The 18,817-nt window shown below is 56.2% G+C and overlaps 1 protein-coding gene across 9 annotated transcripts in view; it reads right to left on the bottom strand.

Moving 5' to 3' along the window:
• Positions 1-18,817, bottom strand: part of LOC116953539 (long-chain-fatty-acid--CoA ligase ACSBG2-like) — an 83,174-nt gene that overhangs the window by 53,355 nt on the left and 11,002 nt on the right. For 6 of the 9 annotated variants that reach the window (XM_076075055.1, XM_076075052.1, XM_032973828.2 and 3 more), the window contains exon 2: positions 1,088-1,182. In XM_076075055.1, coding sequence (XP_075931170.1) covers positions 1,088-1,149 — 62 coding nt within the window. In that variant the 5' untranslated portion in view covers positions 1,150-1,182. Of the gene's footprint in view, positions 1-1,087; positions 1,183-3,602; positions 3,680-8,167; positions 8,265-18,817 lie in introns of those variants that run through there. The other 3 variants (XM_076075050.1, XM_076075054.1, XM_076075057.1) reach the window with 2 other exon arrangements.

The raw sequence follows: 18,817 nt of genomic DNA, 5'->3' as shown, positions 1-18,817 counted from the left end.
GTTTAGGCATGCAGTGACTGGGCGTACGGGCTACATGACCCAGCCAACGTACCCCTGCCTGCCGGAGGAGCTCACCGATGGGACCTTTCAAATATTTGTGAGCTCCTCACGCAATCCAGCCTGGTTAAACCCAAGATGAATTGTAGGCAGGCCAGCCTAAATGTTTCCAACCGGTGAAGATGTTCCATTAGGGGGGTCCACGTTTCTCAAGCATAGAGACGGGAGGGCATGGCTGTGGCCGAGAAGACCCGAAGCTTGGTGCGAAGCGACAGACCAGGTAGCTTCCACACAGCGTTACGCAGCCGATGAAAATATAATGCCGCTCGGCTGATTAGGAGTGAGACCTCTGCTGCCAAACTGGAGCAGGTCATGAGCGCACTGCACAGGTATGGGAAACTCTCCACTCTCTCCACAACTGCCCTATCACCAATTGGGAGTTGTGGGGGTGGAGTGTCCGATGGTACAAAATTCCCAGGCAGGTGCTGAGTTTTGGTGGTCGCACGACACAAATATCAAAGGCAAAGATCCCCCCTATAGCCTGTAACAAACTGTAGGGGCAAGTGCTGCTCGCGAGTAGCACCTATGAAGGCCGGCGCGGCACACGAGGGGGTGGGTGATCAGCACCACGCCCGACCGCCTTTGTCTCCCCAGTGGCGATGTTTACATGCTGCACTGGGTATTTGAGGCTGAGTCGACCTAGGGGAGGCCCAGGAACGGGTTCAGATAATCGTCACCGGTGTTGGCCATGAGCGGGAATCGAACTCAAGTAGCCAGGTTTGTAGTGCAGTGCGCTAACCGCTATACCACAGCTCCCCTACATCACACACACACACGCACGCAGAAACACACACACACGCTGAATGGGTAACAAGAGCTCTCACAGTGTAAGTGTGGATGTGGCAATGGTGGTGCGGGGTGGGGGGAGGGTGTAGGGCCAATTAGGGAGCAAGGGGTATAGGACGACATTTGATCGAGGGTGACTGGGGGGGGGGGGCGCTGTGTTTGTGTTGGGTGCTTCAAAGGGGGTGTGGGATGGGAACAGAGATATTGGGGGGGGGGGGGGCGCAGGCATGGGGGGCTGTCGTACCGCACGAGAGGAGGTCGCGGTGTCGTTGGCTGCTCCTGATGCTGCCCGTGAGCGTCGCTCATTCGGCAGCGTGGCGGCGCACGGTCAACGGCGTCCTGTCCACACAGACACACAGACACCGAGACACACAGACACACAGACACATGAGACACACAGACACACAGACACATGAGACACACAGACACCGAGACACACAGACACTCGAGACACACAGACACACGAGACAGAGACACACAGACACACAGACACACAGACACACGAGACAGAGACACACAGACACCAAGACACACAGATACACAGACACACAGACACCGAGACACACAGACACCGAGACACACAGACACACAGACACATGAGACACGCAGACACACAGACACACGAGACACACAGACACACAGACACACGAGACACACAGACACACGAGACAGAGACACACAGACACACAGACACACAGACACACGAGACAGAGACAGAGACACACAGACACAGACACACGAGACAGAGACACAGAGACACACAGACACGCGAGACAGAGACACACAGACACACAGACACACGAGACACACGAGACACACAGACACACAGACACACAGAGACACACAGACACACGAGACAGAGACGAAGATCCCCGAGTGGCCTCCACCAGACTGTTAGGGGCAAGCTGAGCCGTCGCGAGTGTGCGGCGAGCCGGGGCGACCGCCCGGGGCCCCCGGAGGCAAGCGCCGTCGGCGAGCAGCACCTCTCGAGGCCGCAATGGCACACGGGCGATTGGTGTGGCCACCACCTCTCCCGGCCGCCTTTGTCTCCCCGGTCCCGATGTTTGCACACTGCACCCAGGTGCCCACTTCAATCCGAGTCGACCCAAGGGAGGCCCTGGACCGGTTCGGATAATCGTCGCGACTGTCGGCGGCTGTGAGCGGGAATCGAACTCGGGTGGCACGTACACACACACACACACGCGGAAGTCGCGTCGCCGGGGTTCAGCGCAAGGGCGCTCCCTGCTGCGCCGCCGCTCCCCGTAACGTTGGTCAACACCAGAGATCGGGGACACCGCAATAACAAGAATAGACATTGTGTGGTTGTTTAATGCGGCAAAAACCGAGCTCAGTATTTCAAGGGCTGCAATGCAACGTGAAGACGAGACGTCACGAGGCGGCCCTTAGAGAGCCGCACGCGCCTCCGTAACCGCGTGTTGCCGACCCCCTGGTATACACAAAGACAAAGTTCCCCCGTCTAGCCTTAAACAGACTGTTGGGGCAAGTGCTGTTAGCGAGTAGCACCCATGGAGGCCGGCATGGCATACGAGGGGGTGGGTGACCAGCACAATAAAAACGCACACACACACACACGTGTCCACGCAGCCACACACACAAAGACAAAGATTCCCCATATAGCCTTAACAGACTGTTGGGGCAAGTGCTGTGAGCGAGTATCACCGATGCCACAAAGTCAAAGATTCCCCGTGTAGCCTTAACAGGCTGAAGGGGCAAGTGCTGTTAGCGAGCACCTATGAAGGCAGGCACTGCACACGAGAGGGTGGGTGGCCAGCACCACGCCTCGCCACCTTTATCACTCCAGTAGCGATGTTTACACACCGCACCAGGTACTCATTTGAGGCTGAGTCGACCTAGGGGAGGCCCATGACCAGTTCAGATAATCGTCACTGGTGTTGGCTGGTGAGTAGGAATCGAACTCGGGTCGCCGGGATCATAATGTGGTGCGTGCTCCCCACTGCTCACACTATCCCTAAGACTAAGGGTAGTGTGTTAGGGATAGAGATAGGGGTAGAGATAGGGGTATTGTTACGGGTAGTGTTAAGTGTAGCAATGCGGTTAGAGATAGGGGTATTGTTAGGGGTAGAGATAGGGGTAGCGATAGGGGTATTGTTAGGGGTAGAGATAGGGGTAGAGATAGGGGTATTGTTAGGGGTATTGTTAGGGATAGAGATAAGGGTATTGTTAGGGGTATTGTTAGGGGTATTGTTAGGGGTAGAGATAGGGGTATTGTTAGGGGTAGAGATAGGGGTAGAGATAGGGGTAGAGATAGGGGTATTGTTAGGAGTATTGTTAGGGGTATTGTTAGGGGTATTGTTAGGGGTATTGTTAGGGGTATTGTTAGGGGTAGAGATAGGGGTATTGTTAGGGGTATTGTTAGGGGTATTGTTAGGGGTATTGTTAGGGGTAGCGATAGGGGTATTGTTAGGGGTATTGTTAGGGGTAGAGATAGGGGTATTGTTAGGGGTAGCGATAGGGGTATTGTTAGGGGTATTGTTAGGGGTATTGTTAGGGGTATTGTTAGGGGTATTGTTAGGGGTATTGTTAGGGGTAGCGATAGGGGTATTGTTAGGGGTATTGTTAGGGGTATTGTTAGGGGTATTGTTAGGGGTAGAGATAGGGGTATTGTTAGGGGTATTGTTAGGGGTATTGTTAGGGGTATTGTTAGGGGTATTGTTAGGGGTATTGTTAGGGGTATTGTTAGGGGTAGGGGTAGCGCCTCCCTCCCGTTCCCTGCTCACCTCGCGCACCGCACAGCGACCGCCACGGGCGCGCAGCCGCGGTCTCGGGGTTTTATAGAGGACGTCCTGCCCCGTGCCTCCCCACTCCTCCCCACTCCTCCCCACACCTCCCCACTCCTCCCCACTCCTCCACACTCCTCCCCACTCCTCTCCACTCCTCCCCACTCCTCCACACTCCTCCCCACACCTCCCCACTCCTCCCCACTCCTCCACACTCCTCCCCACTCCTCTCCACTCCTCCCCACTCCTCCACACTCCTCCCCACTCCTCCACACTCCTCCACACTCCTCCCCACACCTCCCCACTCCTCTCCACTCCTCCCCACACCTCCCCACTCCTCCACACTCCTCCCCACTCCTCCCCACACCTCCCCACTCCTCCCCACTCCTCCCCACTCCTCCCCACACCTCCCCACTCCTCCACACTCCTCCCCACTCCTCCCCACTCCTCCCCACTCCTCCCCACACCTCCCCACTCCTCCACACTCCTCCACACTCCTCCCCACTCCTTCCCAAACCTCCCCACTCCTCCCCACTCCTCACCACACCTCCCCACACCTCCACACTCCTCCCCACACCTCCCCACTCCTCTCCACTCCTCCCCACTCCTCCCCACACCTCCCCACTCCTCCACACTCCTCCCCACTCCTCCACACTCCTCCACACTCCTCCCCACTCCTCCCCACACCTCTCCACTCCTCCCCACTCCTCCCCACACCTCCCCACACCTCCCCACTCCTCCACACTCCTCCACACTCCTCCCCACTCCTCCCCAAACCTCCCCACTCCTCCCCACTCCTCACCACACCTCCCCACACCTCCCCACTCCTCCACACTTCTCTCCACTCCTCCCCACTCCTCCCCACTCCTCCCCACTCCTGCCCACACCTCCCCACTCCTCCCCACTCCTCCACACTCCTCCCCGCTCCTCCCCACACCTCCCCGCTCCTCCCCACACCTCCCCACACCTCCCCGCTCCTCCCCGCTCCTCCCCACTCCTCCCCACTCCTCACCACACCTCCCCACTCCTCCACACTCCTCCCCACTCCTCTCCACTCCTCCCCACTCCTCCCCACTCCTCCCCACTCCTCCCCACTCCTCCACACTCCTCCACACTCCTCCCCACTCCTCCCCACACCTCCCCACTCCTCACCACACCTCGCCACAGCTCCCCACTCCTCCCCACTCCTGCCCACACCTCCCCACTCCTCCCCACTCCTGCCCACTCCTGTCCACACCTCCCCACTCCTCCCCACACCTCCCCGCTCCTCCCCACACCTCCCAGCTCCTCCCCACACATCCCAGCTCCTCCCCACACATCCCCACTCCTGCCCACTCCTCCCCACACCTGCCCACTCCTCCCCACACCTCCCCACACCTCCCCACACCTCCCCACTCCTCCACACTCCTCCACACTCCTCCCCACTCCTCCCCAAACCTCCCCACTCCTCCCCACTCCTCACCACACCTCCCCACACCTCCCCACTCCTCCACACTCCTCTCCACTCCTCCCCACTCCTCCCCACTCCTCCCCACTCCTGCCCACACCTCCCCACTCCTCCCCACTCCTCCACACTCCTCCCCGCTCCTCCCCACACCTCCCCGCTCCTCCCCACACCTCCCCACACCTCCCCGCTCCTCCCCGCTCCTCCCCACTCCTCCCCACTCCTCACCACACCTCCCCACTCCTCCACACTCCTCCCCACTCCTCTCCACTCCTCCCCACTCCTCCCCACTCCTCCACACTCCTCCCCACTCCTCCCCACTCCTCCCCACTCCTCACCACACCTCGCCACAGCTCCCCACTCCTCCCCACTCCTGCCCACACCTCCCCACTCCTCCCCACTCCTGCCCACTCCTGTCCACACCTCCCCACTCCTCCCCACACCTCCCCGCTCCTCCCCACACCTCCCAGCTCCTCCCCACACATCCCAGCTCCTCCCCACACATCCCCACTCCTGCCCACTCCTCCCCACACCTGCCCACTCCTCCCCACACCTGCCCACTCCTCCCCACACCTCCCCACTCCTCCCCACACATCCCCACTCCTGCCCACACCTCCCCACACCTCCCCACACCTCCCCACACATCCCCACTCCTGCCCACACCTCCCCACTCCTGCCCACACCTCCCCACTCCTGCCCACACCTCTCCATACTTCCCCACACCTACCCGCAGCTCCCCGCTCCACCCCGCTCGGCCCCACGTCTCCCTCTTCTGCCCCATGCCTCCCCGCTCTGCCGCGTACTTCTTCGCTCTGCCCCATGTCCCTCTGTTCTGCTCCCACTACCTCCCCCGCTCCTCCCCGTACCTCCCCGTACCTCCCCGTACCTTCCCATACCTCCCATACCTCCCCGTACCTTCCCGCTCCTCCCCGTACCTTCCCATACCTCCCCCGTACCTTCCCATACCTCCCCGTATCTCCCCATACCTCCCCGTACCTCCCCTTACCTCCCATACCTCCCCATACCTCCCATACCTCCCCATACCTCCCCGTACCTTCCCATACCTCCCCGTACCTTCCCATACCTCCCCGTACCTTCCCATACCTCCCCGTACCTCCCCATACCTCCCATACCTTCCATACCTCCCCATACCTGCCCGTACCTCCCCGCCCCTCTCTGTACGTTCTGTTCCGATGCGTACGGGGGCTCGCATTTCGCGCGGCAGTGCCAAGTCGGGTGGAGGTTGCGGCGGCAAGAACAAAGGGAAAAGCTCCCCCGTATAGCCTGTACCAGACTGTTGGGGCAAGTGCTGTTAAGCGAACACCTGTGAAGACCGGCACGGCACAGGAGGGGGTGGGTGGCCAGCACCACGCACGGCCACCTTTGTCTCTCCCGCCCCCACCCCCCCAAGTGCGAATGTTTACACACCGCACCGGGTACTCATTTAAGGCCGAGCCGACCAGATATTCGACACCGATGTTGGTGGCCGTGAGCGGAAATCGAACTCGGGTCGCCGGGTTCAGAGCGCAGACGCGTCGACCGCTGCGCCACCGCTCCCCCTGCACGCGCGGACACGGGCCGTGACCAACCCCACCCCGCTGGGGGCAGCGTGCCAGTAGGGGTCGTGTCTGGGGTGCGTGCGTGGGGGGGTGGGGGGCAATTTGATTACTTAAACGACGACGATGATTCTGCTTGTTCGCCCGGCAGGGGAGCCTCGCCGCCTCTCGCCGACCCCATGGGCAGCCTCCCCGCCGGGGCGTTCATGGCGGGGCGGGGTGGGGGTGGGGGCACGAGGTCGCCTCGCGACGGGGAGGAGGGGGGGGCACCGCCTGTCAGAGGGGGGCACCGCCTGGGGGGGGGAGGGGGGCACTGCCCGGGAGGGGGGGGGCACCGCCTGGGGGGGGGGGGGAGGAGGACACTGCCTGGGAGGGGGGGGCACCGCCCATCAGAGGGGGGGCACCGCCCGTCAGAGGGGGGGCACCGCCCGTCAGAGGGGGGGGGGCACTGCCCAGGGGGGGGGGAGGACACTGCCCCACAGCTCCGCCGCTGCACGTGGCTGCCTGTGACCCAGTGCTGTGGAGGCAGCGGCGAGGGTTGGTGGATCACCACACGGATGCTGACGTGAAACTCCCTCGCACGCGTCGGCTTTCTCCGGGTGCTCCGGTCTCCTCCCACTTGTATAAACACTCATTACGTGGCCAACAACGCCTTCGTATATAGAGGACTGCAGAGCTTGGGCAATTGTTCGTAGCGCCGATTCCTCAGCGCTTTTTGGCTGCTGCTGCTGCCGTTCCTCGTCTGTGGTTCCTCCTCCTGACTTCCTCTCTCTCTACGAGAGCGAAGAGCGGACGCAGAGTGGCGGTGGCGATGGTGACGCAGCGTTGCAAGTCGACAATCGCCACAACGACCTTGCTCAAGTCAACAAATGCACCTACTCTGAAACTCAAGAGCAGTTCGTTGCTGGCCGCTTGGCGTTTTGGAAACTAAAACTTTTTTTTATTTTACCAGATGCGGCCACCCTGAGCCAAGCAGCTCTTTTTTCAGAAGCGACCTGGCCACTAATGATAGCTCAACGAAGTGGCTTATCACCATGTGGAAAATTACAGAGAGCCAAATTCACTAACCGCACGTCGACTCTAAATGTGGAGGGGAAAAACCGGAGGACCCGGAGAGAAAAAAACACACGCTCATGGGGAGAGAGAGACGCAAACTCCAAACATACAGCAGCAGGCGTCAGGGTCGAGATCGAACCCACGACTTCCTGTGTACCAGGCGAGGTAGTTAACATCTCCTAGCCACTGTGATGATGATGAGAGAGAGAGACACGCAAACTCCAATATACAGCAGCAGCAGGCGTCAGGGTCGAGATCAAACCCACGACTTCCTGTGTACCAGGCGAGGTAGTTAACATCTCCTAGCCACCGTGATGATGATGAGAGAGAGAGAGACACGCAAACTCCAAATATACAGCAGCAGCAGGCGTCAGGGTCGAGATCGAACCCATCACGACTTCCTGTGCACCAGGCAAGGAACTATTTGGCCAGAGTCCCAGAAACTGTGCTGAACGAGAAACAACAAGCCAGCAACCGGGTCACGCGGTGGCAGTGTAGGTGTGACTTACAGCATTTCGCAACGCTCCTGGACCCAAGTGCCAACGGAGAGACGAACTCGTGCCCAGCCAGCCGCCCCAGCTCAACGCCAACGCTGCTGCCGCCGCCGCTGCCTAGCGGGCGAGGGTCAGGGACCCAGCGGCGCCGGCGGGGCCGGCGACTGAGTGTGCAGGCGGTGCAACCGCACCCAGGTGGCCACCGCCGCCGCCCGCCGCGCTGTGCCACCGAGATGCCGAGGACTTATGTAGAGAGTGACATCCCATATGTTCGCATAGAGACACGTAGACTTGCATAGAAACCAACAGACTTGCATAGAAACCCATAGGTTTCCAAAGACACGTAGACTTGCATAGAAACCAACAGACTTGCATAGAAACCCATAGGTTTCCAAAGACACGTAGACTTGCATAGAAACCAACAGACTTGCATAGAAACCCATAGGTTTCCAAAGAGACCCATACATTTGCATAGAGACTAGCAAAAGATGTATAGACAGGGTCTTGTGGCAAAAAAATATTGACAACAAACCGAAAAATGTAAGAATCATCCTATCCTTACTTCCCCCAATCGAGACCCAAGGGCGCAGACAAATGGATTAACAGTCAGGGTCGGGCCATACAACATCGAAACCAGATGCCGGCATCGGAGCCCGGCTCGACTTGGAACTCTTTGTCAATGTTAATTGGCTACACTACGGGACACACAATAGGCAGCTGTCATTCGCTAACGTGAGTCAAGGTATTCATTAAAACAGCGCCTCCCCGCTCCCTCGACCCTCCACCACCCCCTCACCCCTACCCGGCCCCCGACCCCAGGCCTCCCATCCCCTGCATATCCGAACGTCACTCGTCCGCCCGGACCAATTAACTGCCCACACCCAGTGCAGTCTGTGCATGAAGAAGTCACGGGTCATGCGAGATGAAGTCACTGGCCGTGTGCGAGATGAAGTCACTGGCCGTGTGTGAGATGAAGTCACTGGCCGTGTGTGAGATGAAGCCACCGTGTGTGAGATGAAGTCACCGTGTGTGAGATGAAGTCACGGGACGTGTGTGAGATGAAGGAACATCGAACTTCAGAACCCTTCCGGCCGGCACCATACAGTGACATCGCCGATGTCACTTCACATACATAGGTTTGATGAAACTAAGTAGTTGTATTTACGTGTCCGTGCTTAATTTGTGTTTCGCTGATTTACCTTCTGAAAAAATCTGGCCACGTCTCGCACCCCCAGAAAGGGCATCTCACACCCCCAGGGGGTGCGTGCACCCCAGCCTAAGAAGAAGCACTGGGTTAGAGGTACAGTACTCAGGTCATTATGAAAATATATGATGGTGGTTTTGAAGCGGCACTTTATTTTTACAGAACATCATGTTTCAGATGTAAAATGTGATGATAACGTCCACGATGTAGGTGGTATACTTTGCATACGACATATCTGCCTCGGAGGTCACCGTGACACCGACGCCGAATATACGCCCGTGACTTCATCTCACACACAGCCCGCGACTTCATCTCACACACAGCCCGTGACTTCATCTCACACACAGCCCGCGACTTCATCTCACACACGGCCCGTGACTTCATCTCACACACGGTGACTTCATCTCACACACAGCCCGTGACTTCATCTCACACACGGCCCGTGACTTCATCTCACACACAGCCAGTGACTTCATCTCACACACAGCCCGTGACTTCATCTCACACACAGCCCGCGACTTCATCTCACACACGGCCAGTGACTTCATCTCACACACGGCCAGTGACTTCATCTCACACACAGCCAGTGACTTCATCTCACACACGGTGACTTCATCTCACACACAGCCAGTGACTTCATCTCACACACGGCCCGTGACTTCATCTCACACACAGCCAGTGACTTCATCTCACACACAGCCAGTGACTTCATCTCACACACAGCCAGTGACTTCATCTCACACACGGCCCGTGACTTCATCTCACACACAGCCAGTGACTTCATCTCACACACGGTCAGTGACTTCATCTCACACACAGCCAGTGACTTCATCTCACACACAGCCAGTGACTTCATCTCACACACGGCCCGTGACTTCATCTCACACACGGTCAGTGACTTCATCTCACACACGGCCCGTGACTTCATCTCACACACAGCCAGTGACTTCATCTCACACACAGCCCGTGACTTCATCTCACACACAGCCAGTGACTTCATCTCACACACGGCCAGTGACTTCATCTCACACACAGCCCGTGACTTCATCTCACACACGGTGACTTCATCTCACACACGGCCAGTGACTTCATCTCACACACGGTCAGTGACTTCATCTCACACACGGCCCGTGACTTCATCTCACACACAGCCAGTGACTTCATCTCACACACAGCCCGTGACTTCATCTCACACACAGCCAGTGACTTCATCTCACACACGGTCAGTGACTTCATCTCACACACGGTCAGTGACTTCATCACACACACGGTGACTTCATCTCACACACGGTGACTTCATCTCACACACGGCCAGTGACTTCATCTCACACACGGTCAGTGACATCATTTCACACACAGCCAGTGACTTCATCTCACACACGGCCAGTGACTTCATCTCACACAGCCAGTGACTTCATCTCACACACGGTCAGTGACTTCATCTCACACACGGTGACTTCATCTCACACACGGTGACTTCAAATCACACACGCCAGTGACTTCATCTCACACACGGTGACTTCATCTCACACACAGCCCGTGACTTCATCTCACACACGGTGACTTCATCTCACACACGGTGACTTCATCTCACACACGGTGACTTCATCTCACACACGGCCCGTGACTTCATCTCACACACGGTGACTTCAAATCACACACGCCAGTGACTTCATCTCACACACGGTGACTTCATCTCACACACAGCCCGTGACTTCATCTCACACACGGTGACTTCATCTCACACACGGTGACTTCATCTCACACACGGTGACTTCATCTCACACACGGCCCGTGACTTCATCTCACACACGGTGACTTCATCTCACACACAGCCAGTGACTTCATCTCACACACGGTGACTTCATCTCACACACGGCCCGTGACTTCATCTCACACACGGTGACTTCATCTCACACACAGCCAGTGACTTCATCTCACACACGGTCAGTGACTTCATCTCACACACGGTGACTTCATCTCACACACGGCCAGTGTGAGATGAAGTCACGGGCCGTGTGTGAGATGAAGTCACTGGCTGTGTGTGAGATGAAGTCACCGTGTGTGAGATGAAGTCACTGGCCGTGTGTGAGATGAAGTCACCGTGTGTGAGATGAAGTCACTGGCCGTGTGTGATTTGAAGTCACCGTGTGTGAGATGAAGTCACCGTGTGTGAGATGAAGTCACTGACCGTGTGTGAGATGAAGTCACTGGCTGTGTGAGATGAAGTCACTGGCCGTGTGTGAGATGAAGTCACTGGCTGTGTGTGAAATGATGTCACTGACCGTGTGTGAGATGAAGTCACTGGCCGTGTGTGAGATGAAGTCACCGTGTGTGAGATGAAGTCACCGTGTGTGTGATGAAGTCACTGACCGTGTGTGAGATGAAGTCACTGGCCGTGTGTAAGATGAAGTCACTGACCGTGTGTGAGATTAAGTCACCGTGTGTGAGATGAAGTCACTGGCCGTGTGTGAGATGAAGTCACTGGCCGTGTGTGAGATGAAGTCACCGTGTGTGAGATGAAGTCACTGGCCGTGTGTGAGTGGAAGTCACCGTGTGTGAGATGAAGTCACTGGCCGTGTGTGAGATGAAGTCACGGGCTGTGTGTGAGATGAAGTCACGGGCTGTGTTTGAGATGAAGTCACGGGCCGTGTGTGAGATGAAGTCACGGGCTGTGTGTGAGATGAAGTCACGGGCCGTGTGTGAGATGAAGTCACGGGCCGTGTGTGAGATGAAGTCACGGGCTGTGTGTGAGATGAAGTCACGGGCTGTGTGTGAGATGAAGTCACGGGCCGTGTGTGAGATGAAGTCACGGGCTGTGTGTGAGATGAAGTCACGGGCTGTGTGTGAGATGAAGTCACCGTGTGTGAGATGAAGTCACGGGCTGTGTGTGAGATGAAGTCACTGGCTGTGTGTGAGATGAAGTCACTGGCTGTGTGTGAGATGAAGTCACTGGCTGTGTGTGAGATGAAGTCACTGGCTGTGTGTGAGATGAAGTCACTGGCTGTGTGTGAGATGAAGTCACGGGCCGTGTGTGAGATGAAGTCACCGTGTGTGAGATGAAGTCACGGGCCGTGTGTGAGATGAAGTCACTGGCCGTGTGTGAGATGAAGTCACCGTGTGTGAGATGAAGTCACTGACCGTGTGTGAGATGAAGTCACGGGCTGTGTGTGAGATGAAGTCACTGGCTGTGTGTGAGATGAAGTCACTGGCCGTGTGTGAGATGAAGTCACCGTGTGTGAGATGAAGTCACGGGCTGTGTGTGAGATGAAGTCACCGTGTGTGAGATGAAGTCACGGGCCGTGTGTGAGATGAAGTCACTGGCCGTGTGTGAGATGAAGTCACGGGCTGTGTGTGAGATGAAGTCACCGTGTGTGAGATGAAGTCACGGGCTGTGTGTGAGATGAAGTCACTGGCTGTGTGTGAGATGAAGTCACGGGCTGTGTGTGAGATGAAGTCGCGGGCTGTGTGTGAGATGAAGTCACCGTGTGTGAGATGAAGTCACCGTGTGTGAGATGAAGTCACGGGCTGTGTGTGAGATGAAGTCACTGGCCGTGTGCGAGATGAAGTCACGGGCCGTGTGTGAGATGAAGTCACGGGCTGTGTGTGAGATGAAGTCACGGGCTGTGTGTGAGATGAAGTCACTGACCGTGTGTGAGATGAAGTCACCGTGTGTGAGATGAAGTCACGGGCGTATATTCGGCGTCGGTGTCACGGTGACCTCCGAGGCAGATATGTCGTATGCAAAGTACGCCACCTACATCGTGGACTTTATCATCACATTTTACATCTGAAACATGATGTTCTGTAAAAATAAAGTGCCACTTCAAAACCACCATCATATATTTTCATAATGACCTGAGTACTGTACCTCTAACCCAGTGCTTCTTCTTAGGCTGGGGTGCACGCACCCCCTGGGGGTGTGAGATGCCCTTTCTGGGGGTGCGAGACGTGGCCAGATTTTTTCAGAAGGTAAATCAGCGAAACACAAATTAAGCACGGACACGTAAATACAACTACTTTGTTTCATCAAACCTATGTATGTGAAGTGACATCGGCGATGTCACTGTATGGTGCCGGCCGGAAGGGTTGTGAAGTTCGATGTTCCTACATCGTGGACAGCACCGTGTGGGTGGCTGTGTGTAACACCAGCCCTAGCGTGGACAGCACCGTGCGGGTGGCTGTGTGTAACACCAGCCCTAGCGGGGACAGCACCGTGCGGGTGGCTGTGTGACACCAGCCCTAGCGTGGACAGCACCGTGTGGTGGCTGTGTGTAACACCAGCCCTAGCGGGGACAGCACCGTGTGGGTGGCTGTGTGTGACACCAGCCCTAGCGGGGACAGCATCGTGCGGGTGGCTGTGTGTAGTACCAGCCCTAGCGGGGACAGCACCGTGTAGGTGGCTGTGTGTAGTACCAGCCCTAGCGTGGACAGCACCCCGTGGGTGGCTGTGTGTGACACCAGCCCTAGCGGGGACAGCACCGTGCGGGTGGCTGTGTGTGACACCAGCCCTAGCGGGGACAGCACCGTGTGGGTGGCTGTGTGTGACACCAAGCGTGGACAGCACCGTGTGGGTGGCTGTGTGTAGTACCAGCCCTAGCGGGGACAGCACCGTGTGGGTGGCTGTGTGTAGTACCAGCCCTAGCGTGGACAGCACCGTGTGGGTGGCTGTGTGTAACACCAGCCCTAGCGGGGACAGCACCGTGTGGTTGGCTGTGTGTAGTACCAGCCCTAGCGGGGCTTGGCGAGCACGGGGACAGTGCGGGCACCACGCACAGCGTGTGGTGGGGGCTCCCCCGAGGGGGAGGGGGTGTCAGCCCAGGGGCAGGGTTGCCCCGGGCCATGGCACTCTGGTTGACCCCGTAGACACGTGATCCGGAATGTCCATACAGGGGGCCCCAGGTGGGGGGGGGGGGGGCTAGGGGGTGATCACGTGTCCAGAGAGAGCTCTTGAGAAGGATCGAGAGGGAACGAGAATGTTCGGGAAGGCGGGCGGGGCCGAGGGCGGAGCGGCCCCAACCGGAGAGGGATATAAGTCGGGTCCCTGACAGGGACCAGGGTCTCTTCGTTCTACAGGCTGGAAGTTCCGCATCTCAAGCTGGAAGCGCCTCGTCCCACGGGGGACCACGTGGTCGGAGACCCGAGCGGGGGTCTGACCCTTCGTAGCAGTAACTCCCCTGTATAGTGTAGTCAGCTGGGTGGTCACCACCCTAGTTTGTATCTGGTAACGGGGCAGTTACCCCTTTGTGTTACAGTGTTACAATAAAAGGGTTGCCTCTAAAAGGAACAACATCTGCGACTCAGTTGGACTCACTACATTTGCATTAACATTAAACATTTTTTTAGGTTTGAGAACCAAAGGAGTGTAAGTCTGCAGTGAAGGTTAAGAACCACTGCTCTAAATCGTCTCTAAAGAACAACTATCTGACCACAACCAACTCACCACAACAACCATCTCACAACAGCCAATCTGACCACAGCCTCCCAATAACTACCATCATACAAAACAACCACTACCAGTCGTATAACCATAACAATCCCTCGTCTAAAAACAACCACGTTACACCAATCACCTCACACCAACGCGTGATAAACACCCAACAATCATTTCACAACAACTTTGCCACCACCACAAGTGCAGTATATATAAAAAATATACATGTCTAACCTGAGAAGCACATCAATTTTGCCGGTGGTTAAAACTCAGTGGGGTTACCAATTTGTCGAAACTGCCCTCCAACAACAACAAATGGCCAGAGGAGCAGCGCTCACAACAACGAGCGGAGTGCCGGGCGGCTAAAACGCAGCAAGTTGGAACAGTAGGGGGCACAGGTGGTGCATCTGCCGGTCATCTCAGTCAGTCGACCCATGGCACCTGCTGGGTCTGTCCCGTGACCCCCTGCCAACAGTGAGCCTTCGGCAGTTCACGTGGTAGCCTCACGTGAAGTGTCGTCACCGCCACTTAGTGGTGAATGGCGACTGTTGTGGCGTGCGTGTGTGTACCGTGGTGTCTGTCTTACGGGGAGTGGTAGTGTAGCAGCTAGCGCGCCGCACTACGAGCCCGGTGACACGGGTTCACGTCTCCCTTCCCTCAGCAACAACGCGACCGGCGACGTTGCCGCGATCGCTGCTCGTTGCAGAGGTTCACGCTTCGAGCCCAGCGGGCCGCCCTGGTCAATACTGCGAAGGCGTATTCACCAGGGAAATACTACCACAAGCATTACAGCACCGCGCGTCGCCTGCTTTGCTCGCAACAGCGGTGGGCGTACGCAAGAGGAGGCCGCGCACGTGCCAGCGTCATGGTTACAAATTGTTGCCGAATTGGAAGAATAACGCCGCAAATTGTGGATCACACAGCAGCAGCATCACCGCCCCCTACTGTGAAACTACCGCAGGCCGTGTCTGTGCAACACAGCAACCTCTCCCACTTGATGATCGCTCCGCACTATACGATCGCGCCCATACCACATACAACTAACTCATGACTGAGTGAGAGGGTGAGCGAGTGGGCGGGTGAGTGGGTAGGTGAGCAAGTGGGTGAGTGAGTGATCAGGTGGGTTGGTGAGTGGATGAGTGATGAGGGTGGTTGAGCGAGTGGATGAGTGAGTGACCATGTGCGTTGGTGAGTGGATGAGTGATGAGGGTGGTTGAGCGAGTGGATGAGTGAGTGACCAGGTGCGTTGGTGAGTGGATGAGTGATGAGGGTGGTTGAGCGAGTGGATGAGTGAGTGACCAGGTGCGTTGGTGAGTGGATGAGTGATGAGGGTGGTGGAGTGAGTGAAAGAGTGACCATGTGGGTTGGTGAGTGGATGAGTGATGAGGGTGGTGGAGTGAGTGAAAGAATGACCAGGTGGGTTGGTGAGTGGATGAGTGATGAGGGTGGTGGAGTGAGTGAAAGAGTGACCATGTGGGTTGGTGAGTGGATGAGTGATGAGGGTGGTGGAGTGAGTGAAAGAATGACCAGGTGGGTTGGTGAGTGGATGAGTGATGAGGGTGGTGGAGTGAGTGAAAGAGTGACCATGTGGGTTGGTGAGTGGATGAGTGATGAGGGTGGTGGAGTGAGTGAAAGAGTGACCATGTGGGTTAGTGAGTGGATGAGTGATGAGAGTGGTTGAGCGAGTGGATGAGTGAGTGACCAGGTGGGTTGGTGAGTGGATGAGTGATGAGGGTGGTTGAGCGAGTGGATGAGTGAGTGACCAGGTGCGTTGGTGAGTGGATGAGTGATGAGGGTGGTTGAGTGAGTGAAAGAGTGACCATGTGGGTTGGTGAGTGGATGAGTGATGAGGGTGGTGGAGTGAGTGAAAGAATGACCAGGTGGGTTGGTGAGTGGATGAGTGATGAGGGTGGTGGAGTGAGTGAAAGAGTGACCATGTGGGTTGGTGAGTGGATGAGTGATGAGGGTGGTGGAGTGAGTGAAAGAGTGACCATGTGGGTTGGTGAGTGGATGAGTGATGAGGGTGGTGGAGTGAGTGAAAGAGTGACCATGTGGGTTGGTGAGTGGATGAGTGATGAGGGTGGTTGAGTGAGTGAAAGAGTGACCATGTGGGTTGGTGAGTGGATGAGTGATGAGGGTGGTTGAGTGAGTGAAAGAGTGACCATGTGGGTTGGTGAGTGGATGAGTGATGAGGGTGGTGGAGTGAGTGAAAGAGTGACCATGTGGGTTGGTGAGTGGATGAGTGATGAGGGTGGTGGAGTGAGTGAAAGAGTGACCATGTGGGTTGGTGAGTGGATGAGTGATGAGAGTGGTGGAGTGAGTGAAAGAGTGACCATGTGGGTTGGTGAGTGGATGAGTGATGAGGGTGGTTGAGTGAGTGAGTGATCATTTGGGTTGGTGAGTGGATGAGTGATGAGGGTGGTGGAGTGAGTGAAAGAGTGACCATGTGGGTTGGTGAGTGGATGAGTGATGAGGGTGGTTGAGTGAGTGAGTGATCATTTGGGTTGGTGAGTGGATGAGTGATGAGGGTGGTTGAGTGAGTGAAAGAGTGACCATGTGGGTTGGTGAGTGGATGAGTGATGAGGGTGGTTGAGTGAGTGAAAGAGTGACCATGTGGGTTGGTGAGTGGATGAGTGACTACTTCACGGCAGCGCCTTCCTTCGTGACGATCGCCCTGCGTTATGGGAACGGCAGCGCTGGTACCACATGGACTAAATTATCAATGGCCTTTGCAAGGTCGAGGGTTGTGAAATGTCACTGACCACTGGCCTCATAAACAAGAGGTTGAGCGATTGGAGTGGATGGGTGACTTTGGTCCACGGTCTAGATGCGTAGGCAGTTTTCAGCAGAAGCGATGGGGAAGTATGGATGGTTTTCACATGAGTATCAAATGGGTTTCCTTCCGGCTGATAACAACTCTGTGGTACACACGCACAAAGGTCCCCTGTGTAGCCTTTAGCAGACTGTTGGGGTAAGTGCTGTTAGCGATCAGCTATGAAGGCTGGTTCGGCACACGAGGGGGTGGGTGGCCAGCACCACGCCTCCACCACCTTTATCACCCCAGAGCTAGCGATGGTTACTACACACTGCACCAGGTACTCATTTGAGGCCGAGTTGACCTAGGGGAGGCCCCAGGACCGGTTCAGATAATCGTCACTGGCGTAAGCCGTGAGCGGGAATCGAACTCAGGTCGCTGGATTCGTAGTGCGGGCGCGCTAAGCTTTAGACGACCGCTCCCCACTGACATGCAAATTCTGCTAAATACACAGATAAATAGTGGCATACACACACACACAGATACACACTGGCATACACACACACACAGATACACACTGGCATACACACACACAGATACACACTGGCATACACACACACAGATACACACTGGCATACACACACACAGATACACACTGGCAAACACACACACAGATACACACTGGCAAACACACACACACACAGATACACACTGGCATACACACACAGATACACACTGGCATACACACACAGATACACACTGGCATACACACACACATACACACTGGCATACACACACACAGATACACACTGGCATACACACACACAGATACACACTGGCATACACACACACAGATACACACTGGCATACACACACACAGATACACACTGGCATACACACACACACAGATACACACTGGCATACACACACACAGATACACACTGGCATACACACACACAGATACACACTGGCATACACACACACAGATACACACTGGCATACACACACACACAGATACACACTGACACACACACACAGATACACACTGACATACACACACACACACACAGATACACACTGACATACACACACACACAGATACACACTGACATACACACACACAGATACACACTGACATACACACACACACACACACAGATACACACTGACATACACACACACACAGATACACACTGGCATACACACACAGATACACACTGGCACACACTGGCATAGACACACACAGATACACACTGGCATACACACACACAG

The sequence above is a fragment of the Petromyzon marinus genome, chromosome 52 (assembly GCF_048934315.1).
Source record: "Petromyzon marinus isolate PM22_M1 ecotype Great Lakes invasive population chromosome 52, UKy_Petmar_22M1.pri1.0, whole genome shotgun sequence".
In the NCBI taxonomy this organism is placed as follows: Eukaryota; Metazoa; Chordata; class Hyperoartia; order Petromyzontiformes; family Petromyzontidae; genus Petromyzon; species Petromyzon marinus.
The sequence above is the reverse complement of the archived record's forward strand: the minus strand, read 5'-3'. Positions and strand labels throughout refer to the sequence as shown.